The 27,000-nt window shown below is 45.2% G+C and overlaps 1 protein-coding gene across 2 annotated transcripts in view; it reads left to right on the top strand.

The window, feature by feature from the left end:
• Positions 1 to 27,000, top strand: part of MEI1 (meiotic double-stranded break formation protein 1) — a 1,359,645-nt gene that overhangs the window by 195,300 nt on the left and 1,137,345 nt on the right. For both annotated transcript variants that reach the window (XM_077277434.1, XM_077277433.1), the window contains exons 8-9: positions 11,228 to 11,358; positions 13,980 to 14,094. In XM_077277434.1, the coding sequence (XP_077133549.1) occupies positions 11,228 to 11,358; positions 13,980 to 14,094 (246 nt within the window). The remainder of the gene's footprint in view (positions 1 to 11,227; positions 11,359 to 13,979; positions 14,095 to 27,000) is intronic.

Raw genomic sequence — 27,000 nt, 5'->3', positions numbered from 1 at the left:
GGCAAAATTGCTCCAGCTCCTTCAAGTTAGATGGTTTCTTCTGGTGAACAGCAATCTTTAAGTCTGACCACAGATTCTCAATTGGATCAATGTCTGGGCTTTGACTAGGCCACTCCAAAACATTTACATGTTTCCTCTTAAACCACTTGAGTGTTGCTTTAGCAGTATGCTTTGGGTCATTGTCTTGTTGAAAGCTGAATCTCCGTCCCAGTCTGAAATCACTGACAGACTGAAACAGGTTTGGCTCAAGAATATCCCTTTATTTCACACCATTCATCTTCCACATGACTCAGATTATTTTCCCTGTCCCTGCCTCTGAAAAACATCCCCACAGCATGATGCTGCCACCCCCATCTTTCACTGTGGGAACGATGTTCTTGGGGTTATAAACTGTGTTGATTTGACTCCAGACATAGCATTTACTTTGGTCCCCAAAATGTTCAATTTTGGTCTCATCTGACCACAGCACCTTCCTCTTTAGATTCTTGGGAAAGCTCCCACTTGTCTTTTGGCAAACTCAAAACGAGCCTTAACATTTTTGTGTGTAAGTAAAAGCTTTTTCCTTCCCACTCTTCCAGTAATCTATCTGCCAATTGCCATAATTGTAAAGTGTAAACTGCATCAGAACGATATCTGAAAGGAGACAGCTTTATTTTAGGGTTGTTACATTGTAGGACGATCATAACAGTTAGGCTATGTGCACACGTTCAGGTTTTTTCACTTTTTATTCGCGGTTTTTCGCGATAAAACCGCTATAAAAACTCATTAAAAACGCATACATTATGCATCCTATCATTTAGAATGCATTCTGCATGTTTTGTGCACATGATGCGTTTTTTTCCGTGAAAAAAACGCATCGCGGTAAAAAAAGCAGCATGTTCATTAATTTTACGGATTTTCCGCGTTTTTCCCGCAATTCTATGCATTGGGAAAAAACGCACAAAAAACGCATCAAAAATGTAACGCATGCGGATTTCTGGCAGAAATGTCCGTTTTTTGTCAGGAAAATTTCTGCAAGAAATCCTGACGTGTGTGCAGCGCCCCAAGAGTCCTGCTCGTTGCAGTACTGTTGCTCTGCCGCTATGGGGGGCTATGGTACGTCTGATGGCACTGAAGGAGTTCATCTGACCAGGTATCACAGACACCAATACATTTCACAGTCTGGCCTCCAGGGGGAGCTAAGGGCACTATGCATTAGGCCACTCCTCACAGTCTGGTAAAACTGGGGGTTGGATAGGAAGTTAGATCAGAAAGCTGACTGGGTTGGAACCAGGCAACACCTTGTGGCAGAGGGTGTTGTAGGGGAAGATTCAGAGGGGTCCCTGTCAGGGGTGGGATCCTGACAGAGGCCTAGCGAACAGAGAGAACGTTACGGGACCGCGCCGGCACGATATAGCGGCAGTACCCTAAGAAAGGACAAGAAGCGAGGTATATTGTGCTGAGTGAGAAACGAGATCAACTCAACAAGGAGAAATACCAGTGGGAGTCGTGCTGTAAGATCGAGGCAACATCCTACTGAGGCGCGTAGCCGGTGGCCGGAACGCCGAGGAAGTATCAGGCTCCAAGCAATACTTCAAATCTACGGCAGGACAGTCAGCTATAGGCGGGCTGTCTCACACCAATCACCTATGAAGACATGGGGGGCACACTAGGAGAAGGGGGACACTAGGGTCCAGGAAGAGCTCCGAGCCTACTCGTCATACGGGTGCGTCCTAGCCATATCATCTGGGGGACGAAGAAGAACATCAGAATCCAGTTGTGAGGGAACACGAGAAACAGACACAACAGTTGGGACTATCCCGTGAGCACAGCAGGGGAGGACCGCAACACACAAGCGCTAGAAGGTAGGCACAGATTTCCACCTGCAAAGGGAACTCTGGAGGTGCCATCGGACCGGCCGGACTTGCGCAGCCTGGTTAACCGTAATCCGGACTGAGGATCCTGAAGCCTTCAGTAAAGAGGTAAAGAGACTGCAACCTGGTGTCCTCGTTATTTACTGTGACCAGCACTGCACCGCACTACCACCACCATCCACACCTTTCATTGGGCGCCCCTCAGCAGGGTCACGGACCGGGTCTAGCCACCGTGACAACCCCAGAGCAGAGACCCAGAGGCCCGGTACCGGGTACCCCTCGGCCCTGCGGCAGTGGGGGCGCTGCATGTGCACATACCCATAATGCCAGCAAAATATATGTGTGTAAATGGCGGCCAACTCAGACCAATTTCATCCTCTGTAAGATGAGTTTGATTGTTAAAAAATCTGTGTAAAACTGGCTGTATTGTTAATTTGCAGAATGGAGTATTGCTTATAGTTTCATAGTTTTAAAGGCTGAAGGTAGACATAAGCCTATTAAGTTCAACCTTTACCCTAGCATGTTGAGCCAGATGAAGGCAAAAACCATATCGGGCAGACACTAATAACTCCATAGCAAACATATTGTTTACTGGAAAATGGAGAAAAAATTCCAAGTGCAGTGAAATTGCAAAAACGTGCCATTTCACTGTTGTTGTTTCTTACCATGTTCACTATATGTTAAAATTGATCTGCCATTATGATTCTCCAGGTCATTACAAGCTCATGGACACTAAACATGTCCAGGTTCTTTTTTATTTAAGTGGTGAAAAAAAAATCCAAACCTTTGTTTAAAAAAAAAAAAAAAAAAAAAAAAAAAAGCGCCATTTTCCGAGACCTGTAGCATCTCCATTTTTGGTGATTTGGCCCTGGGTGAAGGCTTATTTTTTTGCGTGCCAAACTGCTGTTCTTATTGATACCATTTTGGTTCAGATACGATCTTTTGATCGTCCGTTATTGCATTTTATTGCAATGTGTCGGTGACCAAAATAACATAATTCTGGCGTTTTTACTTTTTTACTCATTACACTGTTTAGCGATCGGGTTAATTTTTTTAAAATATTGATAGATTTGGTGATTCTGAAGACAGCAATACCAAATATGTGTATGTTTGATTTTTTTTATTGTTTTATTTTGAATGGGGCAAAGGGGGGGTGATTTGAACTTTTATATTTTTTAATTTTTAATATTTTTAAAAACATTTTTTTAAAACTTTTTGCATGCTTCAATAGTCTCCATGCTAGATTAGAAGCTGCAGTTGTCCGATTGGCTCTGCTACATACAGGCAATGATGAGATCGCCTGTATGTAGCAGAAATGCTCGCTTGCTATGAGTGTCGAATAACAGGCGGCGCTCATAGCAATCTGGCTATGACAACCATAGAGGTCTGCTGAAGACCTCTGGTTGTCATACCAACCCATCAGTGACCCACGATCACGTGATGGGGTCACCGATGGGTGGGATTTCCAGCACGCTTACCAGGAAGTGCGAGTTAAATGCCGCTGTCAGAGATTGACTTACCCACTATTTACATACAAGGCACGAAGCACTTTATTGATATAAGAGAACTATAGTGCTGGCTAAAATAAATTTTTTCAGTTCAAGGACATTATAGTGTTGTGCACCATTTATTCTAGCCTTAAAGGGAACCTGTCAACAGAATTATAATATAGATGCGGCCATTGCCTTTCAGGGCTTATATACAGCATTCTATAATGCTGTAGATAATCCCCCTGTCCGACCTGCAAGTGAAGAAAAATAAGTTATATTATACTCACCCGGGAGTTGGAGCGCCCCCACTGCCGCAGGGCTGAGGGGTACCCGGTACCGGGCCTCTGAGTCTCTGTTCTGGGGTTGTCACGGTGGCTAGACCCGGTCCGTGACCCTGCTGAGGGGTGTCCAATGAAAGGTGTGGATGGTGATGGTGTTGTGGTGCGGTGCAGGTCGCAGTAAATAACAAGGACACCAGGTTGCAGTCTCTTTACCTCTTTACTGAAGGCTTCAGGATCCTCAATCCGGAATACGGTTAACCGGGCTGCGTAAGTCCGGCCGGTCCGATGGCACCTCCAGGGTTCCCTTTGCAGGTGGAAATCTGTGCCTACCTTCTAGCGCTTGTGTGTTGTGGTCCTCCCCTGCTGTGCTTACGGGATAGTCCCCACAACTGTTGTGTCTGTTTCTGAAGTTCCCTCACAACTCGATTTTGATGTTCTTTTTCGTCCCCCAGATGATATGGCTAGGACGCACCCGTATGACGGGTAGGCTCGGAGGTCTTCCGGGACCCTAGAGTCGCCCCTCTCCAAATGTTGCCCCCTATGTCTTCTTAGGTGATATGAGTGAGACAGCCCGCCTATAACTGACTGTCCTGCCGTAGGTTTGAAGGCCTGGAGCTCAATACTTCCTCGGCGTTCCGGCCACCGGCTACGCGCCTCAGTAGGATGTTGCCTCGTCTTACAGCACGACTCCTACTGGTGTTTCTCCTTGTTGCGTTGATCTCGTTTCTCACTCAGCACAATAAACCTCGCTTCTTGTCCTTTCTTGGGGTACCGCCGCGATAAAGTGCAGGCGCGGTCCCGTAACGTTCCTTCTGTTCGCTAGGCCGCTGTCAGGATCCCACCCCTGACAGGGACCCCCCTGAATCTTCCCCTGCAACACCCTCTGCCACAGGATGTTGCCTGGTTCCAACCCAGTCAGCTTCTGACTAACTTCCTATCTAACCCCCAGTTTTACCAGATTGTGAGGAGTGGCCTAATACATAGCACCCTTAGCTCCCCCTGGAGGCCAGACTGTGAAGTGTATTGGTGTCTGTGATACCTGGTCAGGTGAACTCCTTCAGTGCCATCGGACGTACCATAGCCCCCCTTAGCGGCGGAGCATCACTACTGCAACGACCAGGACTCTGGGGCGCTGCAGAGGCAGTCCGGTCCGATGGGTATCGCTGGTCTTGGTCCAGCACCTCTCATCTTCTTGCAACGCCACCCTCCTGCTTCTTCATCACTCCCCGGCATCGGCGCTACTGCGCAGGCGTACTTCTCTACCCTGTTGAGGGCAGACCAAAGTACTGCAGTGCACAGGCGCTGGGCCTCTTTGACCTTTCCCAGCATCTGCGCACTGCAGTACTTTGCTCTGCCCTCAACAGGGCAGAGAAGTACGCCTGCGCAGGAGCGCCGATGCTGGGGAGTGATGAAGAAGCAGGAGGGTGGCGTCTCAAGAAGATGGGAGGCGCCGGACCCGGAACTGCGACACCCATCGGACCAGACCGCATCGGACCGCCCCCCGTCATTAGCGACGGTTGCGACGTGTGGCACTCCGTCGCAATGCGTCGCTAATGAAAGTCTATGAAGAAAAAACACATCCTGCGGGCAACTTTGCAGGATGCGTTTTTTCTATATAACGATGCATTGCGACATGCGTCGAATGACACTAATGTGAAAGTAGCCTTATGGGGCCATAATCAGCATTTGTACAGCATTATATGGGGGCAAATATCTCTATGGAGCATCTTATGGGGCCATAATCAGCATTTGTGCAGTATTATATGGGGCAAATGTGTCTATGGAGCATCTTATGAGGCCATAATCAGCATTTGTGCAGCATTATATGGGGCAATTGTCTGTATGGAGCATCTTATGGGGCCATAGTCAGCATTTGTGCAGCATTGTATTGGGCAAATGTCTCTATGGAGCATCTTATGGGGTCATAATCAACATTTGTGCAGCATTATATGGGGCATATTTTAATATGGAGCATCCTATGGGGCCGATCATAAACTGTATGGAGCATTATATGGGGCTCCTGATTCAATATGGATATTGAAAAACACTTAACCTACTGATGTCTCAATTAATTTTACTTTTATTGGTATCTATTTTGATTTTTGACATTTACCGGTAGCTGCTGCATTTTCCACCCTAGGCTTATACTCGAGTGATTAAGTTTTCCCAATTTTTTGTTGCAAAATTAGGGGTCTCGGCTTATACTCGGGTCGGCTTATACTCGAGTATGATTTCAAGAACTACAAAGTATTTGGTTTTCTGTTGGAAGAAAATCCTAATCAATCAGACGTCTCCTCCTCTGATATTGATATATCTGACACTGAGCGCGGGGAACGAGCCAGGAGAGTTGATAATTCTATCCCTGAGAGTAGACCACGCAGGGAAATATGGGTGAGCCCTGGCAAGAGAAGACATACTCCAAAGAGAGGTGGGTTAAATTATCAGGCACCAAACACCTCACACCCAGATACCTCATCCTCTCAATCATCCTCTGGGCCCTCTTTTATAGAGAGAAGGAACTTTGGGATCCCATATTGCCTAAGGGAGCGAATTGGAAACCCCGGCTACTGACAAAATTATCAGACAGTAACAGAATCATTAATCTGTCGTCACATATTCTAACAGATCTTGAAAAATAAGTATTGATGAGGGGTCTCTTTCATTCCCACAAATAGATTTGATTATTTTCACTGGATAAAAGATGTCAACTTTTTTTCCGGAAAACTAAAATGGAGGAGGTTCTTCAAAGTACATGACCACACTGAATGCTTCTCTTTGGGGATTGACCATAACGAATTAGCAGATTTTAGACTTTTGGTGGACCTTATGTGTTCACGTGTGTTCACATCACCTTTTTTATTCATGTTTTATTATGTAAGTTGTATTTGTGTTTGTGTAATAATGTGTTCATATGACACATTCTTATTCACTTATGTTTTTTTTAATGGAGCGCCCATGATGCGTTCCATCATGAACAATTGCACATTCCTATTCAGAATACATTTATTTTTGTTTCCCTCCCCTTTCTTATGTGTTGATCACTTTCATTAGGTCCATTTGACTTTGTACCTGTTCTCTTTTATTAGTGGTGTGCCTCACTGTGGACCGCGTGACATCACCATGCGTTCCGTCCTGGAGTGCAAGGCTATGTTTTCACACGTCACTACCTGTGATATTTCTAGTGGTGCGTCCCCCTGTGGGTCATGTGCCCATTGAGTGTCATTTCCACTTCCGGTTTTGGTGTGCTTTGGGTGTGTACTCCACACTGGAATGCATTGCTCCTCTTATTGGATTTAACAAACACACCTTGGGTTACATGCTCGGTGTGCATCATTCCTGCTTCCTGTTGGCTCGCCCTTCGGGCATATGTTCCTTATTGGAACGCATTGTTCCTCTCATTGGTTAGAGCACTGCATACATACTTTTTATCTTACCCTTCCATCAATGAAGATGTTTCTTATTGGCACATGTTTGTGTTAACCTATGAGACACTCTTCCTAACATCAGCATCATTTTGACAATTCATTTTATTATTGGCTGGGATGACAGATATAATACCTACATTTCCCCCTTTTCTTTATACTCCTTGAGAAAGCCACCTGGCGAAATGTACGTTGGAGTCCCAGGCTGTTCATATATGGTAACTTCTTTTTCATGAAATAATGAAATATTGATATTTATTATAGTACTAGATGAAGGCCCGATGCTATTGCATCTGGAGGGCGGTAATGTCAGGATGGGGGCAGGCTTTGCAGCTTTGAGAATCTCTCCCCCATGTGCTCACCCACCTATCCACTCTCTCTTTCCCCATTTGCTTACTTCTCCAGTCTGTGCTCTCTTCTTCGACCTGTCTACCCCATGTGCTATCCCCCTTGTCTGCTGTCTCTCTCCTTCCTGTGCTGTGTTCTCCCCTCAAAGACAATACTGACATTACAGCAGGAGATCGCAGAGGATACATTTTGTGAGGTAAAATATTGTTTAAAAACTGCTAGTGAAATATTTTACCTGACAAAAGAAATCCTCTGTGATCCCCTGCTGTAATGTCAGTATTGTCTTTTGCTTCCTCCCCTGCCCAGGAGATGTGGTTTGTTCCGTACACGGTCAGACATACTGTAGACAATTTTTAAAATTAACTTTCGTTCGTGGGAAAACCCGTTTAATGTGACCGGCTTCCTCTGCCTGTAGACATTTTGGTCATCTGATGCCGGGATCAGCCGAATGATTCACTGCGCCTGCGTGGAATTCATCTTTGTGCAGACAGGTAGCGGCGGTCATATTAAAACTGCGCATGTGCTCCTCCTGTACAAAGATGGTGGCAGTCAGGGAATCATTCAACTGATCCCGGCGGCTGCGTGTTCGCGACGGTGTTCCACTGGTGGTACCGTGCAAGAGGCTGCGTACGGCATATACAGTGTGTGTTTATGGAGCGAACGGCATATACAGTATGTGTTTGTGTATGTGTGTGTGGTGCTTACGGTGTATACAGTGTGTGTGCGGTGTGACGGTGTTCCTGGAACGCCCGCCAGGGACATGGGGTACTCGGTACCAGGTCCGGTACTTAAGGGGATTTGTCACGGCAGCGGCAACCCGGTCCGTGGCCCTGGGCACCCATGTAAAAGGGATTTGAATAAAGTTTGTGTTCGTGACGCCACCTATGGTATTCGATCAGTGGGGACCGATGCCCTCTGGGGTGATGTGATGGCAGCTAAGATAGTATAACTTCCCACAGGTGAAGTTGGGTGCCCAGGGCACCTGGTGTGTAGCTGGAGATGGTGGGTAGTGTATAAAGAAACGGAGGACACAGGTTTGCAGTTTCTTTACTTGGTTTACTGAAGACTTCAGACTGCCACAGTCCAGGGTCCCAGATTACAGGTACAGGCAGGGTCCGGCCGGCTTGGAAGCGAGTTCAGAGTCCCCTTTACCAGGTGGAGTTGAAAACCTTCCTACTAGCGCTGTGGTGTAGTCCCTTGCTGCCTGTGGCTTCTCTCAAGGTCCACACTGTTCTCTCTGTCCTCCTTAAAGGTGGGACACTAACTCGTATGACAGGTGGGCTCAAGTCTTTTTACAGGGTCTCTATCACGACCCGGGCTCTATGCACCACTGTGTCTCCAGGTGTTAGGGTGGACAGGTGACGTGTAGTCCATCTGTCCTGCCGGTTTCTGCTGTGCCACTTAGAGTCCGACAAAACCTCGGTCTTGCGGCTACTGGTATCTGCGCTCTGCAGGGCGGTAGCTCAGTCACAGCTATTCTCCCCAGTTCTTTACTCTCCTTTGCTTCGCTCTCCTCCACGCTCACTACAGTGCGTTCTTCCTTCTGTATTATCTCTATCCAGGAGCTGCAGCACCCTCTTGGCTGCACAAACCCCTCACTTTCCTCTCTGCCTCAGACTGCTCCAGTCTGCTGTCTGGCACTCTCTCTCAGGAACTAACTAACTTTCCCTCCAGACCAGAATATATATATATATATATATATATATATATAGGAGAGCCACTCATAAGCTGGATCCGAGCTCCCCCTTCTGGCCTGGAGTGTGAACATGAGAATCATACCAAGAAAAAAGCACCAAATGAACCAAAGTATACTAAAAATATTAAACTTTATTGTTACACAACAAATTATGCATACCGTATATACTCGAGTATAAGCCGAGATTTTCAGCCCAAATTTTTGGGCTGAAAGTGCCCCTCTCGGCTTATACTCGAGTCATGATCGGTGGTGGGGTCGGCGGGTGAGCACTGTCATATACTCACCTAGTCCCGGCGTTCCTGGCGCTCCCCCTGCCTGTCACACTGTCTTCGGTGCCGCAGCCTCTTCCCCTGAGCGGTCACGTGGGACCGCTCATTAGAGAAATGAATAGGCTGCTCCACCCCCCATAGGGGCGGAGCCGCATAATTCATTTCTCTAATCAGCGGTGCCGGTGACCGCTGACAGAGGAAGAGGCTGCGGCACCGAAGACCAGCTGTCCGGGGGAAGGAGCGGGACGCCGGGAGCAGGTAAGTATCGCATATTCACCTGTCCTCGTTCCACACGCCGGGCGTCGCGCCATCTTCCCGGCGTCTCTCCGCTCTGACTGTTCAGGCAGAGGGCGCGATGACGCATATAGTGTGCGCGCCGCCCTCTGCCTGATCAGTCAGTGCGGAGAGATGCCGGGAAGATGGCGCCGAGGAGCTCCAAGCAAGACAGGTGAGTATGTTTTTGTTTTTTTTTTATTGCAGCAGCAGCAGCTATGGGGCAATAATGGACGGTGCAGAGCACTATATGGCACAGCTATGGGGCAATGGTGCAGAGCACTATATGGCACAGCTATGGGGCAATGGTGCAGAGCACTATATGGCACAGCTATGGGGCAATGGTGCAGAGCACTATATGGCACAGCTATGGGGCAATGGTGCAGAGCACTATATGGCACAGCTATGGGGCAACGGTGCAGAGCACTATATGGCACAGCTATGGGACAATGGTGCAGAGCACTATATGGCACAGCTGTGGGGCAACGGTGCAGAGCACTATATGGCACAGCTATGGGGCAATGGTGCAGAGCACTATATGGCACAGCTATGGGGCAACGGTGCAGAGCATTATATATATGGCACAGCTATGGGGCAACGGTGCAGAGCACTATATGGCACAGCTATGGGGCAACGGTGCAGAGCATTATATATATGGCACAGCTATGGGGCAACGGTGCAGAGCATTGTATATATGGCACAGCTTTATGTGGAGTATCTATGGGGCAATGGTGCAGAGCATTGTATATATGGCACAGCTTTATGTGGAGCATCTATGGGGCGATAATGAATGGTATGGAGTATCTATTTTTAATTTTGAAATTCACCGGTACCTGCTGCATTTTCCACCCTAGGCTTATACTCGAGTAAATAAGTTTTCCCAGTTTTTTGTGGCAAAATTAGGGGGGTCGGCTTATACTCGGGTCGGCTTATACTCGAGTATATACGGTATTTGAAAATAAAACAGGGACAGGACAATGGTAAACCAAAAGATGCAACCACAGTGGTAAAACAGGTTAGCAAATTGAAAGAAAACCCAGGCCAAGTCAATAGGACAAACAGGTCATGAAGTGCAAAAGCATTGTGCTATAATGTGTATCATAGTGCAATAACAGTATAGAGACCACATGTGGTAAAACACTCATTGTGCACAGAATACACAAGGGCTAAAAGCCATCAAAACAACGAAGTAGTGGACCTGAAGTCATTAGTGAAAAGACAATTAAAGGGGTTTACCTGTACAGCCGTGGAGACACTCACCCCAACTTGCGTTTCGGTAACAGCATGCAATCTGCAGCATGTCAATTCTTTCAGCATTTTTGCTGCAGATTTCGCTCGTACGGGGGAAAAAAATGCAAGTAAAAAAAAGCAGCAAAAATGTTTGTTTTTGCCTCTGTGTTTTTCATACCAAGAAATGCAGAAATAATATGTACACACGTAAAGTATTTGGTGCACAAATTTCTGCACCAAGTCTATTGGTTTTCAGTTCTCTTCATGCACAGCATAAAACTGTGTACAATAAGTGCAATGACAGCATAAAGTAACTTACATTGATATTAGTCAAGTGGTGATAGATTTTTCTAATTCTTTTGTAGGTTTACTTAAGCAGCTGTTAACGTTTGATCAGTTTGTGTTAGTGATAATGAATATATCTATACGGAATGATGATTCTGAAAATACCCCATCTTTGCATGCACAAATGCCTTTGCCTCTGATATTGAAAAAGGTATGTTTTCAAGATAACCTACTTACAGCACCAGACTGGAGCACCTTGGGCCCACCGGAATAAAAAATCATTCTTGGGGCCCATTATGTAGCGACATATAAATAAATGCAAGACCACCAATTGTGTGGTAAAACACGCTAATATCAGTGTATAATATAAGGTAGTACCCATCTTAATTATGTAGCAGAGGTTGGGGTAGTCCCATCATACAATATAAAGTAGCCCCCTCATAGAATATAATGTAGCCCCCTCATAAAATATAAAGTAGTCCCACTCATAGAATATTATGTGGCCTCCCTCATGGAATATAATGCAGCCCCCTCATAGTATATAATGTAGCACCCCTCATAGAATATAATGCAGCCCCTCATAGAATATAATGCAGCCCCCCTCATAGGGTATAAGGCAGCCCCCCACAAAATATAATGAAACCTCCTCATAAGGTATAATGCAGCCCCCCATAGAATATAATGTAGCCCCCTCATAGGGTATAATGCATCCCCCTCATATAGTATAATTCAGCCCCTCCACAGAATATAATGTAGCCCCCTGAGAGTATAATGCAACAACCTCATAAGGTATACTGTAACCCCCTCATAGGGCATAATGCAGCCCCCTCATATAGTATAATGTAGCCCCCCAGAATATACTGTAGCCCCCTGAGAGAGTAATGCAGCCCCACACACAATATAATGCAGCCCATCACAAAATATAATGTAGTCCCCTCATAAGGTATAAAGCAGCCCCCTCATATAGTATAATGCAGCCCCCCTCACAGGGTATAATGCTTCCCCCCTCATAGGGTATAATGCTGCCCCCCTCATAGGGTATAATGCAGCCACCTTATATAGTATCATGCAGCCCCCCTCATAAGGTATAATGCAACCCCCTCCTCTTCCATAATTGTTCTCCCTCTCCCCCCATCATTGTCCTCATCACCTCCATCATTGCCTTCTCACCCACCACCCCTATGATTGCCCTTTCCACCACCTCCATCATTGCTTTCTCCCCACCACCCCATCATTGCCTCCTCCCCCACCATTGCCCATTCCACCACGTCCATCATTGCTTCATCCCCACCACCACCATCTTTGTACTTTCCACAACTACCATCATTGTCCTTTCCACCACAACCATCATTGCCTTCTCCCCCACCACCCCATCACTGCCCTTTCCACCACCTCTATGATCGCTTTCTCCCCACCACCCCATCATTGCCCATTACAACACCTCCATCATTGCCTCCCCCACCACCATCATTGTCCTTTCCACCACAACCATCATTGCCTTCCCCCACCACCCCCATCATCCTTTCCACACCACCAACATTGCCTTCTCCCCCACCACCCCATCATTGCCCATTCCAACACCTCCATCATTGCCTCTCCCCACCACCATCATTGTCCTTTCCACCACAACCATCATTGCCTTCCCCCACCACCCCATCATCCTTTCCACCACCACCAACATTGCCTTCTCCCCCACCACCCCATCACTGCCCATTCCAACACATCCATCATTGCCTCCCCCACCACCATCATTGTCCTTTCCACCACAACCATCATTGCTTTCCCCCACCACCCCCATCATCCTTTCCACCACCACCAACATTGCCTTCTCCCCCACCACCCCATCATTGCCCATTCCAACACCTCCATCATTGCCTCCCCCACCACCATCATTGTCCTTTCCACCACAACCATCATTGCCTTCCCCCACCACCCCATCATCCTTTCCACCACCACCAACATTGCCTTCTCGCCCACCACCCCATCATTGCCCTCCAAACCACACACACAGCACCACTGTTACACACAGCACCACACACACAAACAGCACTGCACCACTCACACACACACAGCACCGCACCACTCTCACACACACTCACACACACGCACGCAAATGGACAGACACACAGCACCATTCACCTCTCCGCACATTCCCCGTAGCCGCAGCACATCCTGGCAGCATATTCATCGTCGGCAGCTTTCTCTCTGAAACAGCGGCGCTCTGAATGATGATGTCATCCAGCTGCGCTGCTGCCTCAGACAGGAAGACCAGGCAGGAAGCAGGATGGCATCGGATCCCTGCTGCTCTGCTGCAGGGATTGCTCCCTGCCCGCCGATTGCCCTCAGTGTTAGCCGCCCTGCAGAGGACCACCTCCAGGGCCCCGATACAGCAAAATCGGCTTTACATGCGGTATGTCTGCTCCTGCGGGCAGTGTTAGCCTCAGCCTGCAGCTAACACTGCCCGCTATTAAAGTGAAATGAATATTCACTCCTCTCCATGTCCATGAGGCGTGGGGAAGCGTGAATATTCATTTCCCTTTAGCAGCGGGGACAGGCTCCTGTCTCCAGCTGCTGCTCTGCTGGTACCGGGAGGTCCCCCCTGACTCACGGGCCCCATAGCAGCTGGGTGTGCCGCTATTAGCGACACACCACTGACAGGGGGCCCCTGGAGCAGCGGGGGTCCTAGGCAGCTGCCGACTCTGTATGCTAGCGGGTGTAAGTGCCTGGGCCCAAAGGAGAATCCTCTGGTTCCCCGGTGGGCCAGTCCGACCCTGTCTGCTTACATCAAAACAGTATGCAAAAAAAATGTAACTAATGTGTCTTATATTGCAGATTTTGTTATCCAGAGAAGAGTTTTTACAGATTGCAAGCACACAATGCATTGCAGCAGTTCTTGTGCAATTCCCAGCTAAATATGCTCCCTCCTTTATCCTTTCTGATATCCCAGGTAATTTATAAATCTATTACAAGATACATACAGCTCTGGCAAAAATTACGAGACCACCACATCAAAACCCTGTCATGGACAGCCCAATCTCCAGACCTGAACCCCATTGAAAACCTCTGGAATGTAATCAAGAGGATGATGGATAGTCACAAGCCATCAAACAAAGAAGAACTGCTTAAATTCTTGCACCAAAAGCACTCTGAAAGCCTGGTGGAAAGCATGACAAGACGCATGAAAGCTGTGATTAAAAATCATTGTTATTCCACAAAATATTGATTTCTTCCTGAGTTAAAATATTAGTATTGTTGTTTCTAAATGATTATGAACTTGTTTTTTTTTTCATTAGTTGAGGTTTGAAAGCACTGTTTTTTTATTTTGACCATTTTTCTTTTTCAGAAAAAAAATACAAAATGTATTGTTTGGAAATTCAGAGACTTGTTGTCAGAAGTTTATAGAATAATTGAACAATTTACATTTTACTCAAAAATATACCTATAAAGAGAAAAATCAGACAAACTGAACATTTTGCAGTAGTCTCTTAATTTTTGCCTGAGCTGTATATAATGTCAAATTGGAATGAGTTAACTATTACTAAAAAAATTAAGCAAATTTGAAGTAATACAGTTCTCCTTAAAGAGGACCTTTCATTAGTCTGAGCATGTGACACTGCCCACACCATGGAATAGTGGCTGCTGAGCTGAATAAAACGTTTTTTTTTCTTTTATTTCTCATCTCCATTGCAGAGATATTGGCTTGTAAAGTTTAGATTCTAATTTGTTAAGCCCAAGAGGGCCTCAGCAGAAATGCATCACTTTTGGCATGTACAGTGGTGAAAATAAGTGGCGGTATTTGATACACTGCCGATTTTCTAAGTTTTTCCACCTACAAAGAATTGAGAGATCTGTAATTTTGTATCATAACTACACTTCAACTCTGAGAGACAGAATCTAAAAATAAAAACCAGAAAATCACATTGTATGATTTTTAAATAATTAAATTGCATTTTATTGCATGAAGTGCTTGATCACCTACCAACCAGCAAGAATTCTCACAGACCTGTTAGATTTTCTTTACCTGTGTTAATTGCACCTGATTGAACTTGTTACCTGTATTAAAGCTATCTGTCCACACAATCAATCACACTCCAACAACTCCACCATGGCCAAGACCAAAAAGCTGTCTAATGACATCAGGTACAAAATTGTAGTCCTGCACAAGGATGGGATGGGCTACAGGACAATAGGCAAACAGCTCGGTGAGAAGACAACAACTGTTGGCACAATTCTTAGAAAATGGAAGAAACACAAGATGACTGCTAATCTTCCTTGGTTTGAGGCTCCAAGCAAGATTTTGCCTCGTAGGTTAAGGATGATTCTGAGAAAGGTCAGGAATAAGATCGGAACTATGAAGGAGGACCTGGTCAATGACATGAAGAGAGCTGGGACCACAGTCTTAAACACTACCGTTGGTAACACACTGCACCGTTCATTGATTAAAATCTTACAGGGTACGCAATATCACCCTACTCGCGCAAAACACATTTTCAGGCCTATTTGAAGTTCGCCAATGACCATTTGGATGAACAATAAGCGGCATGAGAGAAGGTCATGTGGTCAGGTGAGAAAAAATAGAACTTTTTGGTATCACCTCCACTATCAGTGTTTGGAGGAAGAAGAAGGATGAGTACAACCCCAAGAACACAGTTTCAGCCATGCAGCATGGTGTGAGAAACCTCATACAGTACTTTCAGTGTGTTTTTCTGCAAAGGGGACAAGACGACTGCACCACATTGAAGGGAGGATGGATGGGATCATATATCATGAGACTTTGGCCAACTACCTCCTTCCCTCAGTAAGAGCATTGAAGATGGGTCATGGCTGGGTTTTTCAACATGACAATGACCCAAAACACACAGCCAGGCTGCTAGGGAGTGGCTCTGTAAAAAGCATTTCAAGGTCCTGGAGTGGCCTAGTCAGTCTCCAGACCTGAACCCAATAGAAAATCTTTGGAGGGAGCTGAAGCTCAATGTTGCGCAGTGACAGCCCTGAAACCTGAAAGATCTCGAGAAGATCTGTATGGAGGAGTAGGCCAAAATTCCTACTGCAGTGTGTGCAAACTTGGTTAAAAACTACAGGAAACGTCTGACCTCTGTAATTGCAAACAAAAGCTTCTATAACAAATATTAAGTTCTTTTATTCTGTTATATTAAATACTTCTTTCATTCAATAAAATGCAAGTTAAGTATGTAAAAATAATACAATGTGATTGTCTGGATTTTTTTTAAGATTCTGTCTCTCACAGTTGAAGTGTACGTATGATAAAAATTACAGACCTCTCCATGCTTTGTAGGTGGCAAAACTTGCAAAATCATCAGTGTATCAAATATGTATTTTCCCCACTGTATACTGTTGAACTTGGTTTGTGTGAAATTTCATTAGTTTGAAATAAAAAAAAAAAAAAATTAGCCTTGAACAGGTGTAGAAATTTTTTGTTCAAAAATTGACTATTGCAACATATACTGTCGGACTTGGTTTATGTGAAATTTTGTTGATTTGAAATAAAACAAAAAAGTTGTCCTGATACAGGTGTTGAAATTTGGTCCCTCGGTACTCATTCTCCAGTCACCACTATTTCTCCTGTTGTGGTGTCCCAGTCTTCTACCAGCACGTGTCCAGGAACATCACCCATGACCTTATCAGGGCACTTAATGGCATTGTCTACTTAACGACCGACACGTGGACAAGCGCTTGTAGCCAGGAATGCTACACTTCCCTGACTACACACTGGGTGAACATTGTTGAGGTTGGGGCCGAGTCACGGTACATGTGTTACTGATGCCGAGGATTGCTGGAACTATTTCTTTCAGGGCTTCCTCCATCTCCTACACCAGTTCCTGCACCCCCTCCTACTCCTCCTGATCGTCCATCTACGAAGTGCTATCTCAGAGCACGTTGTTCATATGAGCTGGAAGCTCTGAAGCACTGCCTCAGCAAAGTGGCAATAGGCTCTGCTGAAGACAATTTGTCTAGGACACAAATCGCACACTGCAGCAGAGTATCTTAATGGAATAAGAGACCAGACAGGTTTTGTGTTTTTTGCCGCTAAACATGGTGAGCGGCGATGATGCCATCATAAATGCTACGATCACACTTCTGTGCCTATTTAAACAGTCGCAGGGGGCAATTAAGCATCAAACAAAATAGAAAAATCGGCTTAAACAGCCGTAGCCAGCTCACCAACCAGACCAACAGGCATGGAGCACGGGAGTTCATCCTGACGTGGACGTCGAGCAGCAGCAATTCCAAACAGCGTAGATACTCCAGCTTCAGTAAAATTGGTAAATTACTTTATTAATCCAACGTAGTTATAAAAAGATAATCCTTACAGATGGTAGACAAAACAGGTGTTTGTAAAAATTACAGCAACGCGTTTCGACCAATGTAGGTCTTACTCATGCCTATGAGATTCCAAAAGTGAATGCTACACATATAGCACCCACAGACCTATGACACACCCATCATTTGTCACATGATTAATCGGGAAGGTCCTGAAACCACATATATCAAAATGTAAAACAATATACAAAACATGATAAAATATTAACAATAATGATACACTATTTAGTTTCTTTTATTGAAGCCTGCAGGAAAACGAGTATTAAGATTGTAAATCCAAAATGCCTCTCTCGTGAGTAGGCGTCTTTTAACATCACCTCCGCGGTTTAAAAGGTAAATTTAAATTAAAAGAATTCAGTGAACTCAGAAACAAACTTAGGGTTCGCAAATATCCAAATTGGACACTGAACAGAGCCACAAATATAGTGGGTAAGAAACGGAGAGAAGAGTTATTAGTACCAAATGTAATTAGCGGTTCTAAAAAGAAAAAATATAGGGATAAACCGCATGTCTGTCTACAATTTTCTCCTCAGTTTAACCAAATTAAAAAAATAATTAATAAAAGATTACCTATTCTATATGAGGACAATACACTAATGAATATATTAAAAGATGGAGTAAGTGTAGTAGCAAGAAGGGCGCAGACCATTGGAGACATAATTGCCCCTACTTCGGCTTTGCCTAAAATCAAATCAAACACATGGCTTGACTGTAAGGGTTTTTTCAAGTGCGGTACTCTAGCTTGTAGTACATGTTCACACACGCAGCTAGGCAATACCTTTCAAAACTCAGAAAAAACTAAAAATTATAATATAAATAGTTTTATTAACTGCCACACCAAAAATGTGGTATACAAAATAGACTGCGTGATATGCCAAGTCTCTTATGTAGGATGTACGTCACGAAAATTAAAAATGCGCGTAACTGAACATCTTAAGGATGTGAACAATTGCAATATAGCAAACAGGAATGTTTCAATGGTATCGAGACATATTGGTACAAAACATAATGCTCTTGAAAGAATTTACTCTTTAAACCGCAGAGGTGATGTTAAGAGACGCCTACTCACGAGAGACGCATTTTGGATTTACAATCTTAATACTCGTTTTCCTGCAGGCTTGAATAAAAGAAACAAAATATTGTATCATTATTGTTAATATTCTATCATGTTTTGTGTTTTGTATATTGTTTTACATTTTCACTTTGATATATGTGGTTTCAGGACCTTTCCGATTAATCATGTGACAAATGATGGGTGTGTCATAGGTCTGTGGGTGCTATATGTGTAGCATTCACTTTTAGAATCTCATAGGCATGAGTAAGACCTACATTGGTCGAAACGCGTTGCCGTAATTTTTACAATCACCTGTTTTGTCTACCATCTGTAAGGATTATCTTTTTATAACTACGTTGGATTAATAAAGTAATTTACCAATTTTACTGGAGCTGGAGTATCTACGCTGTTTGGAATTGCGGCAATTAAGCATGAAGCTTTGCATGCGGACCAGGTGAAGACGGAGAAAGATGCAAGACAGGAAGATAATACCGAGCCCAGCTTTATCTCATCTGCTCAGCACAAAATTGGTTAACAATGAGGAGGTGGAAGCTGAGGAGGAGGAACAGGACCTGGCTGATAATGCAAAAGAGGTTAGTACCCACACAAGCTTCGTCCTGTCTCCTTGACGTGGATAAGCTGAGGATATGAATGAGGAGGAAGAGAGGGAGAAGGAGATGGAGAGTCGTCATTATGGTGGAGACAGGGAAGTGTTGGCTGTAGGGAGTCTGGCACATATGGGTGACTTTATGTGCTGCTGCCTTACCCTCACGTTACATTCACCTTGTCCATGAAGGAGTACTGGTTTTTCACCCTGCTGTACCCACGTTACAAGCAGAACTTTGCATCTCTTCTTTCTCAGCAGGAAAGGTCTTCTAAAACGGTACTATACCAGAAGGTCTTTGTGGAACACACCAGGTACAGCAGAGGCAGAAGAATACTGTCAAAGGCCTGGGCCAATTTCATGACACCCTCTGAGCATCCATGCCCTCATGACCATGTATTTTTGACAAGTACGGAAACGTTTTAAAAGATGGTCAAGCATACCTGGCCAACCAAACCAGTGTTTTCCCTAATTCCTCTGCGACCTTCAGCTATTGGGTTTCAAATCTGGACACCTGGCATGAGCTGTCCCTCTATGACTTGGAGGTGTTGTGGTGCCCTGCCACTAGCGTCTTGTCTGAGCACATTTTTAATGTCATAGAGGGGTCATAACAGACAGGCTTTCGCCTGTCAAGAGAGAATGCAGACAGCCTCACTATCAAAAAAAATGAACAAAGCCTGGATTAGCCCACACTTTTCTGTTATGATCCTAGTGGCAAGGATCGCAAGTAGGACTAGCTAAGTAACTAAACCGACTACAAACTCTGGGGAAGTGGTAACTGAATTGACCGCAACCTGATCCTATCCGCAAACAACTATAGGCAGCCGTGGAACGTACCTGAAAATCCTAGACGTCTCTTCACGGCCTAAGAAACTGACTATTCCTAGAGGGAACGAAAGTCCTCACTTGCCTCAGTGAAATGACCCCAAAGATATAGAATAGCCCCCCACAAATATTAATGGTGAGTCAAGGGGAAAGCACAAACGCAGAGATGAAATTAGATTTAGCAAATGAGGCCCGCTAACACTAGAAAGCAGAAAATAGGAAGGGAGCTGTGCGGTCAATTAAAAACCCTATTCAAAAATATCCACGCAGAGATCGCTCGAGCCCCGCACCAACTAACGGTGCGGGGAAAGCAACTCTGTACCCCAGAGCAAACCAGCAGAAGAAATCACATATTAGCAAGCTGGACTAACTCATCATACACAGAAATCATATTGCAGACTGATGAGCAAAAAATAATTAAACAGAACTTAGCTTCTCCTGAAGAGACTGAAACTGAAGATAATCAGGAGTAATCAGAATAGCACTGAGTACATTGACAGCCGGCAACAAGTGGAAGTGGAACAAAGCTAAATAGGAAACTCCCAAGTGAATAACGAGGCAGCTGATCAGCCACAGACCCGCAGGATAACAAACAAAGCCACCAGGGGGAGCCCAAAACAAAAGTCACACAATACCATCTGTGACCACAAGAGGGAGCCTGAAAACAGAGTTCACAACAGTACCCCCCCCTTGAGGAGGGGTCACCGAACCCTCATCAAAACCCCCAGGGCGATCAGGGTGAGCCACATGGAAGGCACGAACCAAATCGGCCGCATGAACATCAGAGGCGACAACCCAGGAATTATCCTCCTGACCATAGCCCTTCCATTTAACCAAATACTGAAGCCTCCGTCTAGAAATACGAGAATCCAAGATCTTCTCCACCACGTATTCCAATTCTCCCTCAACCAGCACAGGGGCAGGAGGCTCAACCGGAGGACCCACAGGCACCACATACCTCCGCAACAACGACCGATGAAACACATTATGAATAGCAAACGATGCTGGGAGGTCCAAACGAAATGACACAGGGTTAAGGACTTCCAAAATCTTATAAGGACCGATAAACCGAGGCTTGAACTTAGGAGAGGAGACCTTCATAGGAACAAAGCGAGAAGACAACCACACCAAGTCCCCAATGCGAAGTCGGGGACCCACACAGCAACGGCGGTTGGCAAAGCGCTGAGCCTTCTCTTGTGACAGCTTCAAATTGTCCACAACATGATTCCAAATCTGATGCAACCTATCCACCACAACATCCACTCCAGGACAGTCAGAAGGCTCCACCTGACCCGAGGAAAAGCGAGGATGAAACCCCGAATTACAAAAAAAAGGAGAAACCAAAGTAGCAGAACTAGCCCGATTATTAAGGGCAAACTCAGCCAATGGCAAAAAAGTCACCCAGTCGTCCTGATCAGCAGAAACAAAACATCTCAAATAGGTTTCCAAGGTCTGATTAGTTTGTTCTGTTTGGCCATTCATCTGAGGATGGAAGGCCGACGAAAAAGACAAATCAATGCCCATCTTAGCGCAAAAGATCCGCCAAAATCTAGACACAAACTGGGATCCTCTGTCGGAAACAATATTTTCAGGGATCCCATGCAAACGAACCACATTTTGAAAAAACAGCGGAACCAACTCGGAGGAGGAAGGCAACTTAGGCAAGGGCACCAAATGGACCATCTTAGAAAAACGATCACACACCACCCAGATGACAGACATTCTCTGAGAGACAGGGAGATCCGAAATAAAATCCATGGAAATGTGCGTCCAAGGCCTCTTCGGGACAGGCAAAGGCAACAGCAGACCACTGGCACGAGAACAGCAAGGCTTAGCCCGAGCACAAATTCCACAAGACTGCACAAAGGAACGCACATCCCGCGACAAGGAAGGCCACCAAAAGGACCTGGCCACCAAATCTCTGGTACCAAATATTCCAGGATGGCCCGCCAACACCGAAGAATGAACCTCGGAAATAACTCTGCTGGTCCATCTATCCGGGACAAACAGTCTCTCCGGTGGACAACGGTCAGGTCTATCAGCCTGAAACTCCTGCAGCACTCGTCGCAAATCTGGGGAGATGGCAGACAAAATCACCCCTTCTCTGAGAATACCAGCCGGCTCTGAATCTCCAGGAGAGTCAGGCACAAAACTCCTAGAAAGAGCATCAGCCTTTACATTCTTCGAACCAGGCAGGTACGAGACCACGAAATCAAAACGAGAGAAAAACAACGACCAACGAGCCTGTCTAGGATTCAGCCGCTTGGCCGACTCGAGATAAATCAGATTCTTGTGATCAGTCAAGACCACCACACGATGCTTAGCTCCCTCGAACCAATGTCGCCACTCCTCAAATACCCACTTCATAGCCAACAACTCCCGATTACCGACATCATAATTCCGCTCGGCAGGCGAAAACTTTCTTGAAAAGAAGGCACATGGCTTCATCACAGAGCCATCGGCGCTTCTCTGCGACAAAACAGCCCCCGCTCCAATCTCGGAAGCATCAACCTCGACCTGGAAAGGAAGAGAGACATCTGGCTGACATAAGACCGGAGCCGAAGAAAACCGGCGCTTCAGCTCCCGAAAGGCCTCCACAGCCGCAGGAGACCAGTTAGTAACATCAGAACCTTTCTTGGTCAAATCCGTCAAAGGCTTAACAACACCAGAAAAATTAGCGATGAAGCGACGGTAAAAATTAGCAAAACCCAAGAACTTCTGAAGACTCTTAACAGATGTAGGCTGCGTCCAGTCATGAATAGCCTGAACCTTGACTGGGTCCATCTCAATAGTAGAAGGAGAAAAAATGAAACCCAAAAAAGAAACCTTCTGGACTCCAAAAAGACATTTTGAGCCCTTCACAAATAAAGCATTGGCACGCAGGACCTGAAACACCATCCTGACCTGCTTAACATGGGACTCCCAATCATCGGAAAAAAACAGAATATCATCCAGATACACAATCATAAATTTATCCAGATATTCACGGAAGATGTCGTGCATAAAAGACTGAAAGACAGAAGGAGCGTTAGAAAGTCCAAAAGGCATCACCAAGTACTCAAAATGGCCTTCGGGCATATTAAATGCAGTTTTCCATTCATCACCCTGCTTAATACGCACAAGGTTATACGCACCACGAAGATCTATCTTGGTGAACCAACTAGACCCCTTAATGCGAGCAAACAGATCAGATAACAATGGCAAAGGATACTGAAATTTGACCGTGATTTTATTTAGAAGGCGATAATCAATACAAGGTCTCAGAGAACCATCCTTCTTAGCCACAAAAAAGAACCCCGCACCAAGAGGGGAGGAGGAGGGGCGAATAAGTCCTTTCTCCAAAGACTCCTTTATATAACTCCGCATGGCAGCATGCTCCGGCACTGACAAATTGAAAAGTCGTCCCTTAGGAAACTTACTACCAGGAATCAAATTTATAGCACAATCACAATCCCTATGAGGAGGTAGAGAACTGAGTTTGGGCTCATCAAATACATCCTGGTAGTCTGACAAAAACGCAGGGACTTCAGAAGGAGTGGATGAAGCAATTGACACCACAGGAGCGTCGCCATGAATTCCCTGACAACCCCAACTTGACACAGACATTGCTTTCCAATCCAGGACTGGATTATGAGTCTGCAACCATGGCAGACCCAACACGACAACATCATGCAAATTATGCAGCACAAGAAAGCGAATCACCTCCTGATGAACAGGACTTATGCACATGGTCACTTGTGTCCAGTACTGAGGTTTATTTGTAGCCAATGGCGTAGCATCAATTCCCCTTAGTAGAATAGGGAATTTTAAAGGCTCCAAAACAAAACCACAGCGCCTGGCAAATGACAAGTCCATCAGACTCAGGGCAGCACCTGAATCTACAAAAGCCATAACCGGGTAAGATGACAAGGAAAAAATCAGGGTAACAGACAAAATGAACTTAGGCTGTAAAGTACCAATGGTGACAGATTTATCAACTTTTTTTTTTCGCTTAGAGCATGCTGAGAAAACATGAGCTGAGTCACCACAGTAAAAGCACAACCCATTTTGCCATCTATAATTTTGCCGTTCACTTCTGGTCAGAATTCTATCACATTGCATAGACTCAGGTGTCTGTTCAGAAGACACCGCCAAATAGTGCGCAGGTTTGCGCTCCCGCAAACGCCGATCAATCTGAATGGCCAGAGTCATTGACTCATTCAGACCTGCAGGCGTAGGGAACCCCACCATGACATTCTTAATGGCCTCAGAAAGACCTTTTCTGAAATTTGCAGCCAGGGCACACTCATTTCACTGAGTAAGCACTGACCATTTCTGAAATTTCTGGCAGTACACCTCTGCTTCATCTTGCCCCTGAGAGAGGGCCAACAACGCTTTTTCAGCCTGGTTCTCAAGATTAGGTTCCTCATAGAGCAATCCAAGGGCCAGAAAAAATGCATCAACACTGAGCAATGCCGGATCCCCTGGCGCCAATGCGAAGGCCCAATCTTGAGGGTCACCACGCAAGAAAGAAATTATAATTTTAACTTGCTGAACGGAATCACCAGAGGAACGAGGTTTCAAAGAAAGAAACAATTTACAATTGTTCTTAAAATTCAGGAACCTAGATCTATCTCCAGAAAACAACTCCGGAATAGGTATTCTAGGCTCTGACATAGGACTGTGAACAACAAAATCCTGAATACTCTGAACTCTAGCAGCAAGATGATCCAGACTGGAGGCCAAACTCTGAATATCCATATCAGCAGCTGAGTTCAGAGCCACACCAAGATTAAGAGGAGGAGAGAAGCTAGACACACAGCAGCTAGACACATGGCAAAAAAAAAAAAAAATTCTCAAGGCTTCTTTTCTCCTGCTTCTGCCATGCAATTAACACTTTACAGGGCCGGCTGTACTGTTATGATCCTAGTGGCAAGGATCGCAAGTAGGACTAGCTAAGTAACTAAACCGACTACAAACTCTGGGGAAGTGGTAACTGAATTGACCGCAACCTGATCCTATCCGCAAACAACTATAGGCAGCCGTGGAACGTACCTGAAATTCCTAGACGTCTCTTCACGGCCTGAGAAACTGACTATTCCTAGAGGGAACGAAAGTCCTCACTTGCCTCAGTGAAATGACCCCAAAGATATAGAATAGCCCCCCACAAATATTAACGGTGAGTCAAGGGGAAAGCACAAACGCAGAGATGAAATTAGATTTAGCAAATGAGGCCCGCTAACACTAGAAAGCAGAAAATAGGAAGGGAGCTGTGCGGTCAATTAAAAACCCTATTCAAAAATATCCACGCAGAGATCGCTCGAGCCCCGCACCAACTAACGGTGCGGGGAAAGCAACTCTGTACCCCAGAGCAAACCAGCAGAAGAAATCACATATTAGCAAGCTGGACTAACTCATCATACACAGAAATCATATTGCAGACTGATGAGCAAAAAATAATTAAACAGAACTTAGCTTCTCCTGAAGAGACTGAAACTGAAGATAATCAGGAGTAATCAGAATAGCACTGAGTACATTGACAGCCGGCAACAAGTGGAAGTGGAACAAAGCTAAATAGGAAACTCCCAAGTGAATAACGAGGCAGCTGATCAGCCACAGACCCGCAGGATAACAAACAAAGCCACCAGGGGGAGCCCAAAACAAAAGTCACACAATACCATCTGTGACCACAAGAGGGAGCCTGAAAACAGAGTTCACAACACTTTTCCACACCACAAGGTGACAGCAACACATAAAATGTTTTTAATATTCAATATTTTAATGACTGCCTGCCAGTTGTTGACTTTCAGGGGTCTATGGATGACTCTCTTCATAATTGTTGTCTGGCTTTTGTGATGCAGTGATCCCCGGTTACAGGTAGGGGGTGCTGCATGGTCTTCCCAGAATACGCATGGAGGTGTATTGAGGCCATAGGGTTTCATGGCAGTCACAGGCATAACTGTGGTGATGAGTCAAAGTTTGGCACTATTGTGAATGGCCGTTATGTGTGTCGCAGAGGAAGATACTCTGCGCTGTAAGCCTGAAGTAAGGTGTTCTGTGACCTGTAGTCCCACAAGTAATTGTGTTGTTTTAGAGGGAGGCTGGCAGGGCTAGTTCTGAGAGCTGGGTGGGTCGAACTAGCTACACACATACACCACCCATCTATGGGAGTGCTTACAGTTTGATAATGTGACCAGGGTGTGGGTCACAGGTTCCTGTGGTCTCTGCAATGGAGTCGGTAGTGGTTCCTGGGTATGTTTCCTGTGTATGGACCTGAATGGATCTTGGCTGGAAGGTCCTGTGAAAGGAAAGGCCTGGGTGTCGGGAGGACCAGAGTGGGGACCGGATCCCTGAATAGCACCTGGTGAGGCCTGTAAGGTACCTCCACAGACTGTTGGTGCTTATTGTGTTCCATGAACTAATGAACTGTGCGGCATGCGGTCACCCAAGGCAACTGGACAATGTAAGGTCCAGCATGTGTAGTGTCTGTGAGATGAAGCCGTATATGAAGTGATGTAATGAACTGTTCGTGGTTGCAGTTTATGATACCTGAACAAATCGGATAGACTGTTTTGTGTTAAAAACTGTACCCGTGTGCATTTATCCCATTGCCAAGCGAGTATTTCCCAACCTGTTAATGAGTGCTATCTCACACTTTGTCCTTTCTACAAAGCCTTTATGAGTGTTTAAGTACATGAAGTACACTTTTCAAAATATTTACTTTCAACATTTTTTATGGATTCGATGACTCATCCATACAGTTTAGCATGGTTATTGTTACATTACCATGGTATGTAAAAGTTCAAAAAGCATTGAAAAATATTTCTGGATTAGATTACTCATCCATAGAGTATTATGTGCTTTCTGTCACATTTGTGGTGGTATATAACACTACTAAAAAGTGTTTAAAAATGTTGCTTGCTTGCTTACATGCCTTACCCATACACTGTTCTGTGTTCTGGGGCACATTTTTGTAATATATAGCACTAAAAAAAACATTTAAAAATTTTGTTGGATTACATTTCTCAGCTATGCAGTATTACATGTTC

The sequence above is a fragment of the Ranitomeya variabilis genome, chromosome 8 (genome assembly GCF_051348905.1).
Source record: "Ranitomeya variabilis isolate aRanVar5 chromosome 8, aRanVar5.hap1, whole genome shotgun sequence".
In the NCBI taxonomy this organism is placed as follows: Eukaryota; Metazoa; Chordata; class Amphibia; order Anura; family Dendrobatidae; genus Ranitomeya; species Ranitomeya variabilis.
Note: the sequence above shows the minus strand (reverse complement) of the source record. Positions and strands in the feature narration are given on the sequence as shown.